Below are 19124 nucleotides of genomic sequence, written 5' to 3'. Positions count from 1 at the left end.
CAGCGCAAGACAGACTTAACGCACTGATTGGCAGACCGTAGCTTTCCCTATGCTCAGCATCTCAAATACTGTAGGCCTACAACAAAAACACGTCGCAAATAAACGAAGAGCTATGCAAATAGTTTGCAGTGGACTGAGGCCAGGTTCACGATTGGTAACTGGGCTTGGAGAAGGCTATTTAAATATATTAAAATTTAACGTGAAAAACGATATCGCTTCAGCCAAAATTCATCAAGATGTCGAGCCGTGGTCTTATCAATCTCTCTCGGTGAATAGCACAAATTATTTGCGCTCCGATGTCTCTCATCAATAGGGCATGCCATTGCGAACACGAGAAAGCTGCGGAAATCGCGGGTCTAAATAGCCTACCCTGAGCAAAAACCGGGTTATCTTTCAAACTAAACCTGCTCAAAACCTGCTCCGACCAGGTTAGGTTCAGAGCATATGTTTCTATAGTAACTAACATACCGTGTTCATTTTGGAACGGAAAACCTAGAGTTACCGCAAACCCTGGGTTAACTTACCCGGTTTTGTGATAAAACCGGCTTTGTGGAATACCCCTCAGTTGTAGCAGCATGCAGGAGTTTGCACGCTAACCCCCATGTCAGTCTGTGAACTGTACTGTGCAATGTTGAACAAGTTGTTTGCTTGATGTTTTTACGGGTGCTTACACTCAAACATAATATGGCAGTTATAGCTAGTTCACACTTCTATTGTGACTAAACTAGTCCACACCGCATGAACGCTTGCTGTGATTGCAAAGTAATGCTGAAACACTGGCTGATGAACAGTCATCCTTTACCAAAACCTCAAACAGTCGAGTCAAACCCTCAAGTCACGTGGTATTAGGAGGACGGCCATCTTTCTAAAACACAAACAACAAGAGTAGCAAGCAGGCCAGACATCAACACGCAGCGACCGTTGGAGTGGGTGAAATCATTAATTTAACAATTGAACACGATTCCATGAAGATAGCTCGATTCTTTTGGAAAACGTGAACAGAAAGAGAACAGATACCCATGCACGCACAGCAAAAGTGAAGATAGTAAACAACGACTGGATATTAAAATACAGTTGCTTCAGATAAGGTGAGTTAGTGTTACAGTCCTACGCTGTGGCAATGGCTTGCTTCTCGGTGGATGTTGCTAGCGACTGACTGACTGACGACTATCCATTTAAACCGAGGATGACCTCGCTAACGCGTGTGCAGATTAAAATCGCGGGTCCTGTTTTGTACCGACTTTACCCTGGGTTTGTTGTGTTACCGGACTGTGTCATATTGTCATGTCTTCACAAGGCCGAGACAAGCAGCGGGTTAAAGTAACAGGGGCGGCCGGCCTGTGGTGAGGGAGAGGGTGGGGGGGAATGTTTTAACACACGCGGACACTCCGCCCCCCTTCGCCATATCTCTTGTCATGGGCAGTTGAAGTGAACCCACGTAACGTGGTTTAACCGAGGCCCACAACGACCGATTGCATTGAAATAGCCAAAGCACAGCTATGAAACATGATATCTTATAACGAGTAGAGGTTATTGGCTCATGCAGTGTAGAGCTGTATTATTTGTATCAATCTTCTTGTTCATTTGCACCGAGACGTAACGTTAGTGCTATCGCTAATTGTCCCTGGACTCGATCACGTTGCTGACGCTACGTCCCGATAGGAATCCAACATCAGTGGTTCATCTTTACTTCCAGTCGGCAATATTACTGGTAGCTTTGCTGTGCATTTCTCAGGTAACGTCAGGTATGTTCACAAACAGATTCGCGATGGGGAATTATAATCGTAGGTTGCTCACTGGTTTATGAGCCAATGCAAATGGATATGATTTGCTTGAACAGCATTAGCGGCATTTAGCCAGCCATGTTTCGTGCAATGAACTGTCGGTATGCATGCATGAACGCAGTAGGCTACAAACAAACGTGTAAATGTATCATTTTAGTTATTTACAACTAACGATTGCTATGTCCCTACACTTAACGTTCACATTAAAACCCAGCATGGCCTTTATTCACCTCGCTAATATCAAGACGACGCATGCATGTTTCTCAGTTGATCAGGTGCACATGGAGACATAATGGGACCACGATTAGAAAGTTTTTCTTACGTGAAAATTTTCGTTCTCAGTTCTTCTGTAACACAACTAACGTAAACGGCTTTTTGTTTGGTTTATTCCAGGTTATTTTTTTAGCTGTAGTAGGAGAGGCCAGTGTTGTGGAATATTGTACAATCTCGTAACGTTATGGCCTGTACGTAAACTTTTAAGTGCTGCACTTAGTTTTTGTGGAATTGGGTTTGAAACAGAATTGTACAATTTGAGTATCGTTTAGTCAGCTGTAAAATCTAATTAGAGGGCATATGGCACTCCTGCAATTGTCTTTGAAATGACCACCAATAACTTTTGATCCTAGTTCATTATTTTTACACCCATTGGCCCCAACACGAGTGGCAAATATACTGAAACTGAACTATGGAGATCAGCTGTCTTTGATTATGTCTGGAATGGATCATTCTACCTTCAACTGCCTGCCAAATGGCATATTGACAATAGCTTAACCCTGGGATTTCATTTGGTTCATATATCCTATCCATATAACATTACTGTTAAGAAATTACACAATCTGATGACAAAACACATTGGGAATGAGTGTCTGTTTTTGTCACACATATCTGACTTAGCAAGATATAAAAATAACAAAGTGTATAAGTGTGAGGTATTTCCGTAGACATATTCCTTAAGCGAAACATCCAGGTTTATATATAGATATGTACACATTTTACACATATTTAAATATATTATATTATATTATATTATATTATTATATTATTATATAATATAATGTTTCATAAATAACATGTAGTGAGTGCTGGGTTTTCTACATCTTCCTTTCTCTCCTTCATTTAAGCACCTTGGGAGTGAAATTGCTCCAGATCTACTGTCTCAACAGTTGTTGATCTTGTAATTTAGTTAATAAAAGTGTAACAATTTGAGATCTATGAAAGTCTACACAGGTGTTCATGTGAATCAAACAACTTGTGTTAGACGACTAATTAGGTATCTCTCAGCTGTTTAAGTGAATGCTCCACACTTGCTTTCGTGACCCTTGTTCAAAGGTAGGCTGACTATCCTGGTGACCTTAACTCCCACTGCAGTCAAGCTAAACAGCTGATAGCTCTCACGCCGCTCCCCTTTACTTCTTCTTCTATGATGCTATTGTCAGTTGCCTAGATGTGGCTGGTTGCCATAGCATCTGTAGGTGCAATATCCGATCCTCTATGAAGCGCCCCCCCCCCCCCCCCCCCCCCAACACACACACACCCACCACCACCACCACCATCCCTTCGTCCACAAGCTGAAGGCTTGTATGTTATCGGTGTGTGCTAGTGTTTGTTTTTTGAAGAGAGGGTGTGCAAAGCTTCCTTTATCTTCCCTTAAGACTGTCACCTTCACTTGGTTGTTGTTTCACACAGCTTGGCAGTGATGTGCCAGTGAGGCCTTTTGACTGGGTTGATCATCTAGCCATGATACATTTCAATAGCATTCAAACATTTTTCTGTCGCATATGCTTTGAACTATTCAAAGTCCTGTTTTACCGTTTTGAGTGGACCCACGATTCAGAAGATGGGTGCATTTCATTGCACTCCGTCAACTCTCAGTTTTATTTTAAGTTCTTACCAGGGATAGGCCTACTATTTTGATTAATTTATGCTTGCTCTTGGTGCAATACATGCAGGCTTAAATGGTGCAATGGTGCAATTAAGCACCGTTCAATTTCACGTGAAGCAATACCCGGTAATACCGACGTGATTCGGTCGGTACCGGTAAAAGTACAGGGGTCGGTACCTAACCTAGTTGAGGGTGTCCTTGTGTGAGGGGAAAAAACATCCACATCCAACAGCAACAATAACAATAACAACTCTCATTTCAATAGTGCATTATCAAGGCACCCAGAGAGCACATTGCAGTGTAGGGGGAACCTCACTAACCACCACCAATGCATCTAAGTATTAATAATGCTAATGATATTTGCAGTAGACTTTTGCTGCAGCCCCTGGTCACGTAATGTTAACCAAATCCGAAACACATATCTACATGTCCATTGTGATTCGGATCCGAATATGCACGTTGGATATAATGTTGACCTGCTGGCTGGTACAAAGAGTGTAAGTACAGCAGTCAAGTACTTTTTAAGTGATATGAGAGAATCCTGTTTACCTGATTACAACTTACAGAGTGATAACACTCTGCTGAATTGTTCAACCCAATGGAGAATCACTAAAACCCTTACCCCTATATTCCACTCCAGTAGAGACGTGTGGTGTTGTATTGATATCGATTTACCTGTAGAGTTTCTCTCCATGAGAAGGATTTGTCATGTCACTCATGAGTCACGATACTGCTTTTGTAGTTGATTATTTGTTTACAAAGGCTCTATGCACTGCAAAGTGGGCAGCGCACATGTAGAACAAGAACTAGAATGACTGAATGCGGAGTTCAAAATTTAGGTGGAGGAAGAAAGTAAATGTTCTGGATCAAGTTTCCCAAAATATGTTTTTGTATGGCTCTCGAGACTGCAAGATGACGTTAGTTGTGGCCGAGGAAACCAGTGGTGAAAAATATATTTTTCATATCGTCATTTATATTGTTGTGGCCAATTATGCCATTAGATATTGTGATTTCATGTTAAGTCAATATCGTTTGTCCTTACACACTACTTGCCTCTGTAGTTTCGTGTGTGGGGTACTTTACTATCTTTCTAATGGTGTGTGTGTGTGTGTGTGTGGTGTGGTGTGGTGTGGTGTGTGTGTGTGTGGTGTGTGTGTAGGGTCTATATTTGCTGCTTAAGCCAATGTGCTTTGACTATTCGGACTACTCGCTTGTTGTGAGCAGCCGGCAGCTGATTTGAATGGCAAAGTAGGCAGGACACAAAATTGCTTAATTTCTCAACGTGTGAGTTTTCAAAAGAGGGAATAGCCTCCTACCTGTCTCCATTTGATTTTACGCACCTGGCTTTACATGATGGAGAACAATGCAGTTCATGATATGTTCTGACAAGTTTGTTGCTTGCACAGATCTACAAAAGTATGGAATTGTGAAGAAATGTTTTATAGACCTTTAAAAGTATGAAAATGGGAGGGGGGGGGTTATGTTATTTCACACAATTACACACACTGTATTTACATTACATTACATTTGGCTGACACTTTTTAACCAAAGTGACTTACAACATGAAAAAAACATTTAGGTTTTTAAGAGCATTTCTAACAACTATAACAAGCCACAATAAGTGCATCAACGGGTGTAATAAGTGCATAAATTAGTATAATAAGTGCATGAATGAGTGCGATTGTCTGAAGTAGTGCTATGAGAGGAGATGTTTGGCGTGGACAGCCAATCCAGACAGACAATATTAGAGCAATATGGGACAATCTGCAAGAATATCCTTTAGATATAACAATACTAATTATTTATTAGGACTATTTTCTATTTAAAACAGGAACTATTTTAAGTTCAATGTACAGTCTGAGATATGTAAAAAAGATGCAGAGACTAATGTCCTTAATTTGTGCACTCTAGCAGACGGTCTTTAGAGGAGCCTGCTTCTGCGTCAGTGCCACTATATGCTCAGTTCCAAGGAATCCCTGCACATTGTTTGTTTTGTGTTTATGTTTGTAGAATTAGTGTGAGTCCAGCATCACAATGTTGGCTTCCTATCATGATGTCGGTCATCGTCTCAATCCGAGTTGACAGACAATGTGTAAAAACGTGTCAAAGCTCGAAGGTGAAAATCCCAACGAAGTACACGCTTTATTTTACAAAACTTAAAAAAAAGTAACATAGGTAGAGTTAGAGTATCAAACCTGCGGCAAAAGAAAATAATTGACACAGAAAAAAATATTCTTCAAACTATTAAGGGACTCAAAGAGTGCGTACCACTAGCCTGACTAGCGCCTACCACTTGGTCGTGGTCTGGCAACCAGACGTTCATTTTCTCGTATTTTAAATAATGCCCAGATCCGTTCATTGGGCGCCACGAAATGCGTCTGTGCATAGCTCATCATCGTCTTGCTTTCCCCCCTGTTCTGTGATTTGTCCCCTATCTCAGGCAAAAATCAGGGTGGTAGTTTCCAGACTGCCTTAGCAGCATGAATGAAATCACCGCGCAAGGCAGGATGGGAACACCCAGGCTAGCGTACCAGCACTTAAGCCAACGCAATGAAAGTGAACAGAAAATGGGTTCCATCTGTCCTTCCCCTATGTACTGTACATCCATCTAACCATTTTAATTTAATCAGCCACTATTTTTTCCATTTTGGCGAAAAACCAATGCCACACTAAGCTATACAACATAACATAGGCTAATGATTAGAGTAGACTATTGAGACGCTAAGTAGCTGATTGGACCTGCACATTTTTGTCATCGTTTTCAGCTACTCCCTCTGTTCGCTGATTGATTGGACCTGCACATTTTTGTCTTGAGAAAACCTGCGAATATACTGCAGACCCAGGGTGCCTCTCATTTGGGCTTTTATACGTCCTCCCTCGCTCTTCGGGCCTCGATCCTCACTGATTTACATAAAGAATGATGGGGCAGCAACAATTGGGATAGTCTATCCAGTGTTAGATATAGATCAGTGAGCACGCCCCTCGGATCGAGCATCGAGGATTGAGGAGAGATGTTGAGAGGCACCCCCAGACTACGTATAAAGTGAAATGAAAACGGAACGGGAGTACGTAGGAAGGCTAGAGAAATGCACCAAACGAACTGAGAAACACTGTAACTGTAACGCTTTAAAGGTATACTATGCAACGCTTTTCAGTTAATCAATTCGTTCCATACTGTTATATATGATTAAATGGGTCATTACCGGTCTAACAGTATTTTTTTTGGCCGCTCTAGTGGTCTGTAGCGGTAAAACCACACTTGCAACTTCAGGAGACACCGGGCACGCACCCATGCTCTACTCCAGGAAGTGTCATGTAAAGTCTCATGAAAAGTCACGGCAGACTGACCGATTGAGGAGTTTTGTCAAATATACATGCTAAAGCTGTCGGGGAAGCTCTGCAGAGAAATATGCAAGCATAAAACGAGCGAAAATGAAAATGAAAATGAAAGCGAAACCGGCGATGAAATCGCCAATCCTGCATAGTATACCTTTAATCATAAAGACGAATGCAGAAAACTGCATTGTAGTCCGTCCCCTTACATTAACCATCAACATAGCTGAGGACGTTTTGCAAAATCAATAATAGTTGGGAAATTCTGGTATATAATGGTTCCACGGGAGTGACGGCTCAAACTAACTTGTCTTTTCCTTCCTCTCTTCCCAGGTGCTGGGCGAGAAGATTCAGACGGAAAGGAACCAGGAAGCGGTCACCACAGAGGACCACAGTGGACAGGCGTTTTTTGGCCGGAGCGAGGAAGCGGCTTAAGAACGGGGGGCGAGATCGATAGCGAACGAGAGAGAGAGGAGGTGTTGTGTCGCGTGGCGTTGCGTTGCGTCGTGTGGCGTCACATCGGCTGCAGGCAGCTGCGACCTCATCTGGTCCGCTCCCCCTCTCCCTGACCCCCCCCCCCCCCCCTTCCTCTCTCCCTGTATATCCCGACACACCCCTAAACACACACTCTCACGGCGTGATTGTACCTGTTTTTCTTGGAGCATCTCTCTCATAGTATACCTCTGCTGGCACTGGCTGCCCAGTTTACAGCCTCTGGGACCGTGCTCTTCTTTTTCCCAAAAGGAGTCACACTCGTTTAGGGATTTCTGCAGTTTTATTGATTTTTGCTATTTTTGCTGTTTTTTCTTTTTTGTCTCTCTGCCGGGGAGAGTTATTGGCTGAAGTGCCCAGTGTTTTTTTTTCCCCCTTTGGTTTGATTTTGTTTTTTAAAAATTGCCTTTTGTTTGAGTTGTGTTTTTTGACCCTTCTCCCACCCCATCCCTTTCCTGATTGAGGCAGCTAACCCCACTCTCTACCTTATCCTTGGACTTCTCTCCCTCTCTCTCACACACACGTTGAGAACAGACAAGTTTGCAGCCACCCAAACACAGGCACGCACACAAACACGCACAGAGAGTAACAAACGCACACACACACACGCACACAATCACTGGACTCAAACAGAACTCTCGGATCCACACAGAACCCACCTGCTCCGCTCAACAGGACAGGGTGAGTACACACAGGCTGTGTGTGTGTGTGTGCGTGTGTGTGCGTCTGTGTGTGCGCGTGTGTGGATTTCATAGTTTATGTATGGCTTTGTTTAGCACGTGGCCACTACGTTAATGAGCTTAAAATCCCTGGAAAAAATGTTTATTATTGTGTTTATTTAAGGGATTAAATGCTATATTATGAGAATTAAAGATCATGTGGCTGCATTAGTGTGTGTGTGTGTGTGTGTGTGTGAGAGAGCACGCGCGCGCAGCTGATTTAAATGTGTATTAGTTGGTGTGTGTGTGTGGCTGTTGTCTCAAGTGTGCTGTTCCAGTACTGTCAAATGTATGTATATTTTATTATTTGTGTTTTGTCTGTTGTTGTGTTTTGTGCGTTCTATTTTGCCATGTGACACATGTGGTCTTGTTGTTGTGGCAGACTTTCAGCTCTTGGAGGACAAGAGGAATATGACTGCTGAGACTCTCAACTTCGGCCCAGAATGGTGCGTCTTGACCCCACACACACACACACACACACACACACACACACACACACACACACACACACACACACACACACACACACACACACAATTTTTCTCCTCATTTCCTCTTTTAAGGATTGTCTTGCCTCATATCACACATTGACAGAACCACTCCCTTCCCTTTTTGTCTGCTCTCTACCCCTATGTATCTCTCTCTCTCTCTCTCTCTCTCTCTTTCTATCTATCTCTGTCTGTCTTTCTATCTTTCTCTTTTTCTCTTTCTCTTTCTCTCCCTCTCCCTTTCTTTAGTGTCTTAGGGCTCATATTCCCTCTGTCCTGCATGTCCAGTTTTAGTGACATGCAGTTATGGGATGGAAAGGCAAAACATAAAGAACATTGTTTTTCTCTCTCTCCCTCTCCCTCTCTCTCTCTCTCTGTCCCTTTCTGGTCCAGGCTCCGTGCACTATCCAGCGGGGGCAGTGTGACTTCCCCCCCACCCTCCCCCGCCATGCCAAAGTACAAACTGGCCGACTATCGGTACGGTCGCGAGGAGATGCTAGCACTTTATATCAAAGACAACAAGGTGAGAAAGAGACACACACACACACACACATACTCACACGCTCACAAAGTTGTGTGTACTTGCACGCACACACACACACCAGATATGCTAGCACTTTATACCAAAGACAACAAGGTGAGAAAGAGACACACACACACATACTCACACGCTCACAAAGTTGTGTGTACTTGCACGCACGCACACACACACACACCGGATATGCTAGCACTTTATATCAAAGACAACAAGGTGAGAAAGAGACACATACTCACACGCTCACAAACGTGTGTTCACTTGCGCACGCACGCACGCACGCACACACACACACACCCCGGATATGCTAGCACTTTATATCAAAGACAACAAGGTGAGAGAGACACACACACATTCACATATGTGCGCATACACACACACACACACACACACTAAACATCGGACACACACACTATACATCAGACACACAAACGCGCGCGCACACACGATGTGTGACTGATCTGTGAGGTGTATTTACTTGCTCAGGTGTGTTTAAATCTGTCTGTGTGTGTTTGTGTCTTTGTCTCTGTGTACAGTATGTTTAAATCTGTGTGTGCGCGTTTAAATCTGTGTGTTTAAATCTCTTTGCCTCTCTCTCTAATCTTTGTGTATGTGTGTGTGTGTGCGCGTGTGTGTGCAGGCTCCTGAGGACATGCAGGATAAGGAGTTTGCTGCTATTCTGCAGGAGGAGCCTCTGCAACCTCTGGCTCTAGTGCCTCTGACTGAGGAGGAGCAGGTGAGATACACACACACACACACGCGCATGCCAGCATGTTCACCGATAAGCATTATTATTACTGTTGTTAGTACTACACTATTCAGCACCCTGCATCCTATTAGCATTTACCTGTGTGTGTGTGTGTGTGTGTGTGTGTGTGTGTGTGTGTGTGTGTGTGTGTGTGTGTGTGTGTGTGTGTGTGTGTGTGTGTGTGTGTGTGTGTGTGTGTGTGTGTGTGTGTGTGTGTGTGTGTGTGTGTGTGTGTGTGTGTGTGTGTGTGTGTGTGTGTGTGTGTGTGTGTGTGTGTGTGTGTGTGTGTGTGTGTGTGATTTTAACTTTTGAACTGTGTTGCAGAGGAACTTCTCCATGTCGGTGAACAGCGTTGCTGTCCTGAGGCTCATGGGAAAAGGAGGCGGGGCCATCCCCGCCGGCGTTGCTCGAGGCCGAGGCAGCACGCGAGGAGGCAGAGGTGTGTGTGTGTGTCTGTGTGTGTGTCTGTGTGTGTGTCTGTGTGTGTGTCTGTGTGTGTGTCTGTGTCTGTGTGTGTCTGTGTGTCTGTCTGTGTGTCTGTCTGTGTCTGTCTGTGTGCGTCTGTCTGTGTGTGTCTGTCTGTCTGTGTGTGTCTGTGTGTGTGTGTGTCTGTCTGTGTGTGTCTGTCTGTCTGTGTGTGTCTGTCTGTGTGTGTCTGTCTGTGTGTGTGTGTGTGTGTGTGTGTGTGTGTGTGTCTGTGTGTGTGTGTGTGTGTGTGTGTGTGTGTGTGTGTGTGTCTGTGTGTGTGTGTGTGTGTGTCTGTCTGTGTGTGTCTGTCTGTGTGTGTCTGTCTGTGTGTGTCTGTGTGTGTCTGTGTGTGTCTGTCTGTGTGTGTCTGTGTGTGTCTGTGTCTGTCTGTGTGCGTCTGTCTGTGTCTGTGTCTGTCTGTGTGTGTCTGTGTGTGTAAGCGAGGAGGTAGAGATGTGATATACAAGAAGTTACCCCCAGATGCAAATGGATCTTCATAGATGAGAGAGAATCAACATGTGAACTATCTTTTTATTACGATCGGTGTTTATTTACAAAGGTTCTCTCTCTCTCTCTCTCTCTCTCTCTCTCTCTCTCTCTCTCTCTCTCTCTGTGTACAGGACGAGGAAGAGGAGACAGTGGATTCTACCAAAGAAGTATTGAAGATGGAGAGGTGGGCTTTGGGCGCTGTGGAAGAGAAATCCATCGCAGCCAAAGCTGGGATGACAGGTGTGCTGCCTCTCATTTCATCTTTCTCTATTCTGGTCAAGTCTTCTGTCCGTTTCTTTCTCTCCATTCTGGTCATTTCTTCTGTCTGTTTCTTTCTCTCTATTCTGGTCAAGTCTAGAGAGGGAATTGATGCTTGTTTTGAAAACTTGTGCAAGATGTGAAGTTTTATGGAGATGCACAGTCTTTTCACTGCCATTGATTGTGGTTTGAATTATTTTTCATTATTAATTAATTATTAGGGTTTTTTTGTGAGACTCATGTCAATGTATTACATAAATATTGATTGATTGATTGAAAGTTGTCTAGTTGTTTTTTTGCGTTTTCGAAAAGGAATAATAAGTTCTTGACCTGTGTGTGTGTGTGTGTGTGTTGAAATCTGTGCGTATGTCTGTGTGTGAGCGTTTATCTTTCTGTGTGTGTGTGTGTGTGTTTAATTCTGTGCCTGTGTGTGTGTGTCCCTCCCTCAGGGGCGAGCGGCGCTTCGAGAAGCCGCTACGGCGCGACGGCGTGCGTGTGTGTTTCGAGGAGACGGCGAGCGGCAGCAGCGTCGGCGTCGGCGTCGCCAGTGCTGTCGGCGTCGGCGTGGCGACGGCCGGCGGCCGGAAGGACTTCACGCGCTCGGACAGCGACAACTGGCGCACACTCCGCGAGGAGCAGGAGGAAGAGGAGGGGGCCGGGACCACCGAGCCCGGAGGCAGCTGGAGACTGGCCGGCTCACGCCGAGATGGTACACACACACACACTCAGTTACTCAGTCACTAAGTCACACACACACACACTCGCCACACACTCGTTCAGACACTCCTACCCCTACTAGTCCCCTCATGCAAACACACACATTCAGACACACACACACACACACACACACATATTCAGACACTCAGTCATTCCTTCCCCTACTAGTCCCCTCATGCAAACACACACGAGCACGCTCACTCATTCAGACAGACACGCACACATACACACACACGCTCACACATGCACACACACACACACACATACTTACATTCAGACACTCAGTCATTCCCTCTTTCACTAGTTTTACTTAGTTTTTCATCCCCCCCATCTTCCTTCTTCTTTCTCTCCCACCTCCCTCTCTCCCCCTCTCCCTCTCCCTCTCTCCCCCTCTCCCTCTCTCCCTCAGATGGCGGTCCTCGTTCGGCGGGCTGGCGGGAGCACCCTGGCGAGGGCCGGCGCCGGAAGTTCGACTTTGACTTCCGGGAGGCTGGCGAGGGCGGGCGGCGGCGGGCGGGCAGCGACGGCCTGGAGGACGAGCGGGACGGGCTGCCCGAGTGGTGCACCGACGAGGAGGACGGCGAGATGGGCACCTTCGACTCCTCCGGCGCCTTCATGCCCTTGAAGGTGTGTGTGTGTGTGTGTGTGTGTGTGTGTCGTTGATGGTCATGATGGTACATGAAGGTGTGTGTGTGTGTGTGTGTCGTTGATGGTCATGATGGTACATGAAGGTGTGTGTGTGTGTGTCCTTGATGGTCATGATGGTACATGAAGGTGTGTGTGTGTGTGTGTGTGTGTGTGTGTGTGTGTGTCGTTGATGGTCATGATGGTACATGATGATGCGTGTGTGTGTGTGTGTGTTCTTGATGGTCATGATGGTACATGATGATGCGCGTGTGTGTGTGTGTGTGTGTGTGTGTGTGTGTGTGTGTGTCTGTGTGTGTCCTTGATGGTCATGATGGTACATGATGATGCGCGTGTGTGTGTGTCCATGATGGTACATGATTGTGTGTGTGTGTGTGTGTGTGTGTGTGTGTGTGTGTGTGTGTGTGTGTGTGTGTGTGTGTGTGTGTGTGGAATAGAAATAGGTCTTTATTGTGACCCTAAAGCAGGTCAAGCCTTTGCTTCCTGAACAGGTGACCTCAACTTTACTTAACTCACCTTTCTCTCTCTCTCTCTCTCTCTCTCACACACACACACACACACACACACACACACACACACACACACACACACACAGAAGGGCTCTAAAGACCCCATTCCCGAGGAGCAGGAGTTTGAGTTCCAGGGCCTAGAGGACGAGGATGACGAGCTCATGGCCACCGCCAGGGAGGAAGAGCGGAACAGCAGCGGAGAAGGAGAGAGACTGGACAAAGGTGAGGGAGGGAGGGAGGGAGAGGGAGGGAGAGAGGGAGGGAAGGAGGGAGGATGAGAGAGAGAGGGAGGGAGGGAAGGGTTCATATTGATGCAAATGTTGTGGTAACTGTATAATATGATTTAATCGGAAAAAAAGTTTATTATTTAATTGTTTATTCTGTAAGAAATAAATTGTGACTGCTTCAATTGTGAAACAGTTTTTCCTTTTGCATCTTTTTTTCTCTCACTGACACACGCGCACACACGCACGCACGAACGCACACACGCACGCACGCACGCACGCACACACATGCACGCACATTCTTTCTCTCATACATCTTGTCATCATTCTGCTGCAGATGTGAAAGAAGCCTTGACTGAGATGGAGGTGAAGCCGGTCTCCCCCTCCTCCCCTCCTTCTCTCCCGCTGTCCTCCATGCCTATGCCACCTGCTCCCCGCTCTGAGTCTGTGACTGCTCCCCCTGCTGGTCTGGAAGAGCTGCTGCAGCCCGCCATCAGCAAGAACACCACTGAAGGTAATGGTGCAGTCGTACAGGCATACACTCCATGCATTCATGTACACACACACACACACGCACACACACACACACACACATACATTTAAATATGTATCCATACAGCAATACACTCCATGCATTCACATACACACACATTGACATTCACACATGCACACATGTATCCATGCAGGCATTCCATGATGGAAAAAGCATTCTTATACACACATCAGTGAGTGTGTGAGTCTGCAGACATCACTTTAACGGCCTAATATTGTTGAGGAATGGCAATGTTCTTTGTTTCTTTGACGTCACACAAGTTTTCCTGCCTTTTCTGACTTTTCTCCTGTGTGTGTGTGTGTGTGTGTGTGTGTGTGTGTGTGTGTGTGCGCAGAGGCAGCTCCACAGCTCAGCCCCTCTGCCAGTCTGCCTTTGCCCCCTTCCTCAGCTGCTATTCACCCCCCGCCACCGGGGGGCGACACCGAGGATGACGAGGGCATGAAGCACTTGCAGCAGGTGGGTGTGTGTGCGCGTGGGTGTGTGCAATGCTTTTAAGAGATGGCTAAAGATTGTATGTGTGTGTATGTGATGCTTATAAGAGATGGCTAGAGAGTGGGTGTGCGCAAGTGTGTGTGTGTGCGTGTGTGTGTTTGTGCGTGTGAGTGTTTGTGTGTGTGCTTTTAAGAGATTGCTAGAGAGTGAAAGTGTTTTGCCTGTCTATTTGTTTGAGTGTGTGAGGGAGGGAGGAAGTGGATGAGATTCTGTGTGTATGAGCAGTTTTTGAGCGTGTGTGTGACTATAATTGCATGTGTGATTTCTCTTTGTTGGCAGAGTGTCCAGTTATGTACAGTATGTGTTTGTGTGTGTGTGTGAATATGCTGAAACCAAGTGCTCTGTGGAGTCGTCATTCCTTTTAATAGCACAATTATTGTTTGAAGGGTTTAGAACATGCTTCATGAGTTTGTCTGTAATATGCAAGACACTGAGTGTTCAACTCGCAACGTTAGACACTGAGCAGTTTATTTTTTTTTTCGTTTCAAAGAATTTCCAAAGCGCACTAAAAATAAGATGATGTGGAACGCCCACATAGCAAGGCTGGATTTAGACTCTGATGCAGAATGGAAGAACAGGTACTCCTCTGAAGCCTGTGATATATACAGCTGAAATATATACAGCTGAAGGGCTGTGGCCTCTAACCTGCCCACGCCCACATAGATCTCCTTTCAGGGAGATGCTTTCAAGTTTTGTTATTGTTTTTTTTTTAAGTATATTTTTTGCATTTTTGCCTTTATTCGGATAGGACAGTAAAGATGGACAGGAAACGAGTGGGAGAGAGAGAGATGGGGAGGGATTGGGATATGACCGCAGGTCGGAATCGAACCTGGGTCCCCGTGGGCACCTGGGCCCGTACATGGGGTGCCTCTCATTCAGCGTTTATACGTCCTCCCCACCTCCCTCCTCGGGCCTCGATCCTTACTGATCTACATAAAGAAAGATAGAAAAAGGGATAGACTATCCCATTGTTGCCGCCTCATCATTCTTTATGTAGATCAGTGAGGATCGAGGCCCGAGGAGCGAGGGAGGACGTATAAAAGCCGAATGAGAGGCACCCCCCCCCCCCCCATAGCGTGCGTGCGACAGATGAAAAGTGCTTTACTGTTGCTTTCAAGGAAATCATTTGTAAACTCTAGAGTACGCTACGTTTTCTTAAAAAAAGGAAAAAAAGGTGGCTTAAACATGAAGCCTGGAATGCGTCAATGAATGTGTTTTTAACTTTTTATTCGAATGGTGGGGGTACGCAAGCAGAGTCAGGATGTGGAAGTTGGCACGCGGGGGGAACAGTTGGGAACCGTTGGTCAAGAGCAAGAATCTTACTCGGGCCTCTGAAATGTGCTACTGAAGTCTTAGCATAGCATGTATAAGTGGTTTAAAGTCATTGATTAATTATTGACCTACTGCTATATTTGTGTGTGGGAGCTTCAAAGCAATTAATCATTAATCACATACCTGACCCTGCGTGTGTGTGTGTGTTGACGTGCACTTGTGTGTGTGCGTGTGTGGTACGTGTGTGTGTGTGTGGTACGTGTGTGTGTGTGTGTGTGTGTGTGTGTGTGTGTGTGTGCGTGCACTTGTGTGTGTGCGTAGGTACGTGTGTGTGTGCACGTGTGTGTGTGTGTGTGTCCATGATGGTACATGATTGTGTGTGTGTGTGTGTGTGTGTGTGTGTGTGGGGAATAGAAATAGGCCTTTATTGTGACCCTAAAGCAGGTCAAGCCTTTGCTTCCTGAACAGGTGACCTCAAAACTTTACTTAACTCAACGAACACACACAGTGCGTGTGCATGCGTGTGTGTGTGTGTGTGTGTGTGCGTGTGTGGTGCGTATGTGTACGTGTGTGTTGTGTGTACTCACGTGTGTGTGTGTGTACATGTGTGGAATTTGTGCGTGTGTGGTGTGTGTGTACTCACGTGTGTGTGTGTGTGTGTGTGTGTGTGTGTGTGTGCGCATACAGGAGGCTGAGAAGATGGTGGCGTCTCTGCAGGACTCGTCGCTGGACGAGGAGTGCTTCACCCAGGCGCTGCAGGAGAGCCGCAACACGGCGTCCGCTCTGCCCCTCTCCCACGAGGCCGCCATGAAGTGGTTCTACAAGGACCCGCAGGGAGAGATCCAGGGTACGGACACACACACACACTCACCACATACACACATGCACTCACACTCACTCACACACACGCCCTAACACTCTCTCCCCCACACACACACACACACACACACATGCACTCACACTCCACACTCTCTCCCACACACACACACACACTCTCTGTCCCACAAACACGCTGTCCCACAAGCACACATACACATGAACAGGCACACACACACACTCACACATACGCTCTGTCCCACACACTCTCTATCACACACTCACACTCTCTACCACTCTCTGCCACGTATAGACACACACACATTCTCACACATACTCACACTTTCTCCCACACACACACATACATACACTCACACACACACCCTGTCCCACACACTCTCACTCCACTGTGCGCCCTGCCCCCAGGCCCCTTCACCACGGTGGAGATGTGCGAGTGGTTCCAGGCGGGCTACTTCTCCATGACGCTGCTGGTGAAGCGGGGCTGCGACGAGGGCTTCCAGCCGCTGGGCGACGTCATCAAGATGTGGGGGCGCGTGCCCTTCGCCCCCGGACCCTCGCCACCCCCCCTCCTGGTCCGACCGCAGCAGCAGCAACAACAACAACAACAACAACAACAACAACAACAACAACCCCCCCCAGCACGCCAGCCTGCAGCCAGGGCCAACACCGTGAGTGTGTGTGTCACAGCTGTTCTGTGTTACTAGTATGAAGTGTGTGTGTGTGTGTTTGTGTGCACTTGTGTTTGTTTGATTGGCTGTGTGTGTGTGTTTGTGTGCACTTGTGTTTGTTTGATTGGCTGTGTGTGTGTGTTTGTGTGCACATGTGTTTGTTTGATTGAGTGTGTGTGTGTGTGTGTGTGTGTGTGTTTTGGTTTTGTTTGTGTATGAGCTGATCTGTGTAACTAATAGTGTGTGTGTGTGTGCAGGGGAACATGGATCAGGAGCGCCTAAAGAAACAGCAGGAGCTGGCGGCTGCAGCAGCTCTCTATCAGCAACTCCAGCAGCAACAGCTATTCCAGCTCATCAACAGGTGTGTGTGTGTGTGTGTGTGTATTTTTTTTCTGTTGATGTACTGTAGTATGTCTGCAGTATAGAGTACCGAAAGCCGTGATGTGGCATTGCTAAGGCAGCAGTTTCTCCAAAAAAACAAACTGCTGTATTAAAATGTATTTAAATAATTTTACAACGTTTCTAAGACATTAGTATAAAATAATATGTATGTATTTTTTACGCTGTAGGAATCACATCTAATCTACAACACACATTCATACCAACATGATCAAACTTGTGATTACAGCGATATATTTTCGCAGTCCTCCGTCAAAGAGACAAGCATTTCACTTCATAGCCTGTGGTTTAAAATCCTTAAATTCATGGATGTGTCTTGGGTTTATTTTTGGGGCAAAGAAACGTCACTCTTAACTCATTGGCTGCCAGCGATTTTTAGTGCAGAGCGCTCCATACTGCCAGACGTTTTACAGCATTTTGACTGTTTTTCCAAGATCCACCGAACGGTGAGCTCTATGACTATGTAAACACCGAAGGTACCAAATGAAAGAGTAGACTCTCTTCTTTCACCAGGAAAAAACGGTTTGTTTCTATCGTTTTCCGTTCTTTAGTAATCGTCAGTAGAACATGGGTTAGTTTTGCTAAAAACACCTGTTTTTGACCAAAACATGGAGAAAACGATCTTTTTGTGAAAATCAACTTTTTAACGTTAGCGATTCAGGAGTATGTCTACCACGATTGCACTGTTATCTCGTCAGTCTCGTCAAGGTTGCTAGGGACTCTGATGGTCGCTAAAGACTCTGAACAGGACGGTAGACTTAGCAAGCTAGCACTAGCAAAGTTGTTGTTAGTCTATATAGCAATATCCAATGTAAATGGATCATACCGTTCACCAGTTTTCCATCCTTGATGTAAAATGTAAGCATATTTATTCCCTGCATCGCGTGCAAACTAGATCCACTGTGGTCGATCCTCAGTTTCTTTGCTTGTTGCATGCTGCATGCTGTCTCTGCATGAGCACTATAGGCAGATACTAATCATCCAAATGGCACTGCTGTCATCTAGCGGTTGGGATCGCTAGTACAGTCTGTTTACAAGCCTGAAACTCTGTCAGATCGTTCCCAAGCCCACCCAGGAGCCCTCCCCATTGAAAACGGCAATTGACGTCTATAGACGTCAATGGCAGTCAACGTATGTGTCTAAATTGACGTTTAAAGACGTCAATGGCAGTGAATGAGTTAACAGCCGCCAGTGATGAGGCGTGAAATATGCACTGGGATTTTGTTTCGTTCTATTACCCCTGTCAGGGAATCTGCGTTATGTGGCTAAGCTGCTCTATAGTAGTTAAAACATGTTTAAACGGCTACAACAGTGTGTTGAGGCCACTTCAAAAGTTTGTTTAGATCCAGTAATACTGCCGTCATGGAAACGGAGCGCCACACTTTGTTTCTGTTTTCAAGTGTGTGTTTGTGTTTCTCATTTGTGCTCTCTCTATGCTCTCTCTCTGTGAATGTGTGTTTGTGTGTGTGTTCAGCAGGTGTGGCGAGCAGGGTATGATGCCTTCGATGAACAGGTCAATGTCAGTGCCAGATACAGGGTCCATGTGGGACATGCATACCTCAGCCTCACAGCCGACAGGTAGGACACACACACACACACACACACACACACA

General features: G+C 45.8%; 1 protein-coding gene across 1 annotated transcript in view; it reads left to right on the top strand.

The window, feature by feature from the left end:
- Positions 1 to 893: 893 nt before the first annotated feature.
- gigyf1a (GRB10 interacting GYF protein 1a) overlaps positions 894 to 19124 on the top strand; it is a 27415-nt gene continuing 9184 nt past the window's right edge. Inside the window, exons 1-16 of the mRNA XM_062516044.1 lie at positions 894 to 1088; positions 7333 to 8172; positions 8593 to 8656; positions 9092 to 9221; positions 9874 to 9969; positions 10306 to 10420; positions 11070 to 11178; positions 11646 to 11905; positions 12323 to 12540; positions 13154 to 13289; positions 13629 to 13805; positions 14179 to 14300; positions 16296 to 16455; positions 16851 to 17113; positions 17371 to 17474; positions 18987 to 19090. Of these exons, the coding sequence (XP_062372028.1) occupies positions 8622 to 8656; positions 9092 to 9221; positions 9874 to 9969; positions 10306 to 10420; positions 11070 to 11178; positions 11646 to 11905; positions 12323 to 12540; positions 13154 to 13289; positions 13629 to 13805; positions 14179 to 14300; positions 16296 to 16455; positions 16851 to 17113; positions 17371 to 17474; positions 18987 to 19090 (2029 nt within the window). The 5' untranslated portion in view covers positions 894 to 1088; positions 7333 to 8172; positions 8593 to 8621. The remainder of the gene's footprint in view (positions 1089 to 7332; positions 8173 to 8592; positions 8657 to 9091; positions 9222 to 9873; positions 9970 to 10305; positions 10421 to 11069; positions 11179 to 11645; positions 11906 to 12322; positions 12541 to 13153; positions 13290 to 13628; positions 13806 to 14178; positions 14301 to 16295; positions 16456 to 16850; positions 17114 to 17370; positions 17475 to 18986; positions 19091 to 19124) is intronic.

This window comes from Sardina pilchardus, chromosome 16 (genome assembly GCF_963854185.1).
Source record: "Sardina pilchardus chromosome 16, fSarPil1.1, whole genome shotgun sequence".
Lineage (NCBI taxonomy): Eukaryota > Metazoa > Chordata > Actinopteri > Clupeiformes > Clupeidae > Sardina > Sardina pilchardus.
The sequence above is the reverse complement of the archived record's forward strand: the minus strand, read 5'-3'. Positions and strand labels throughout refer to the sequence as shown.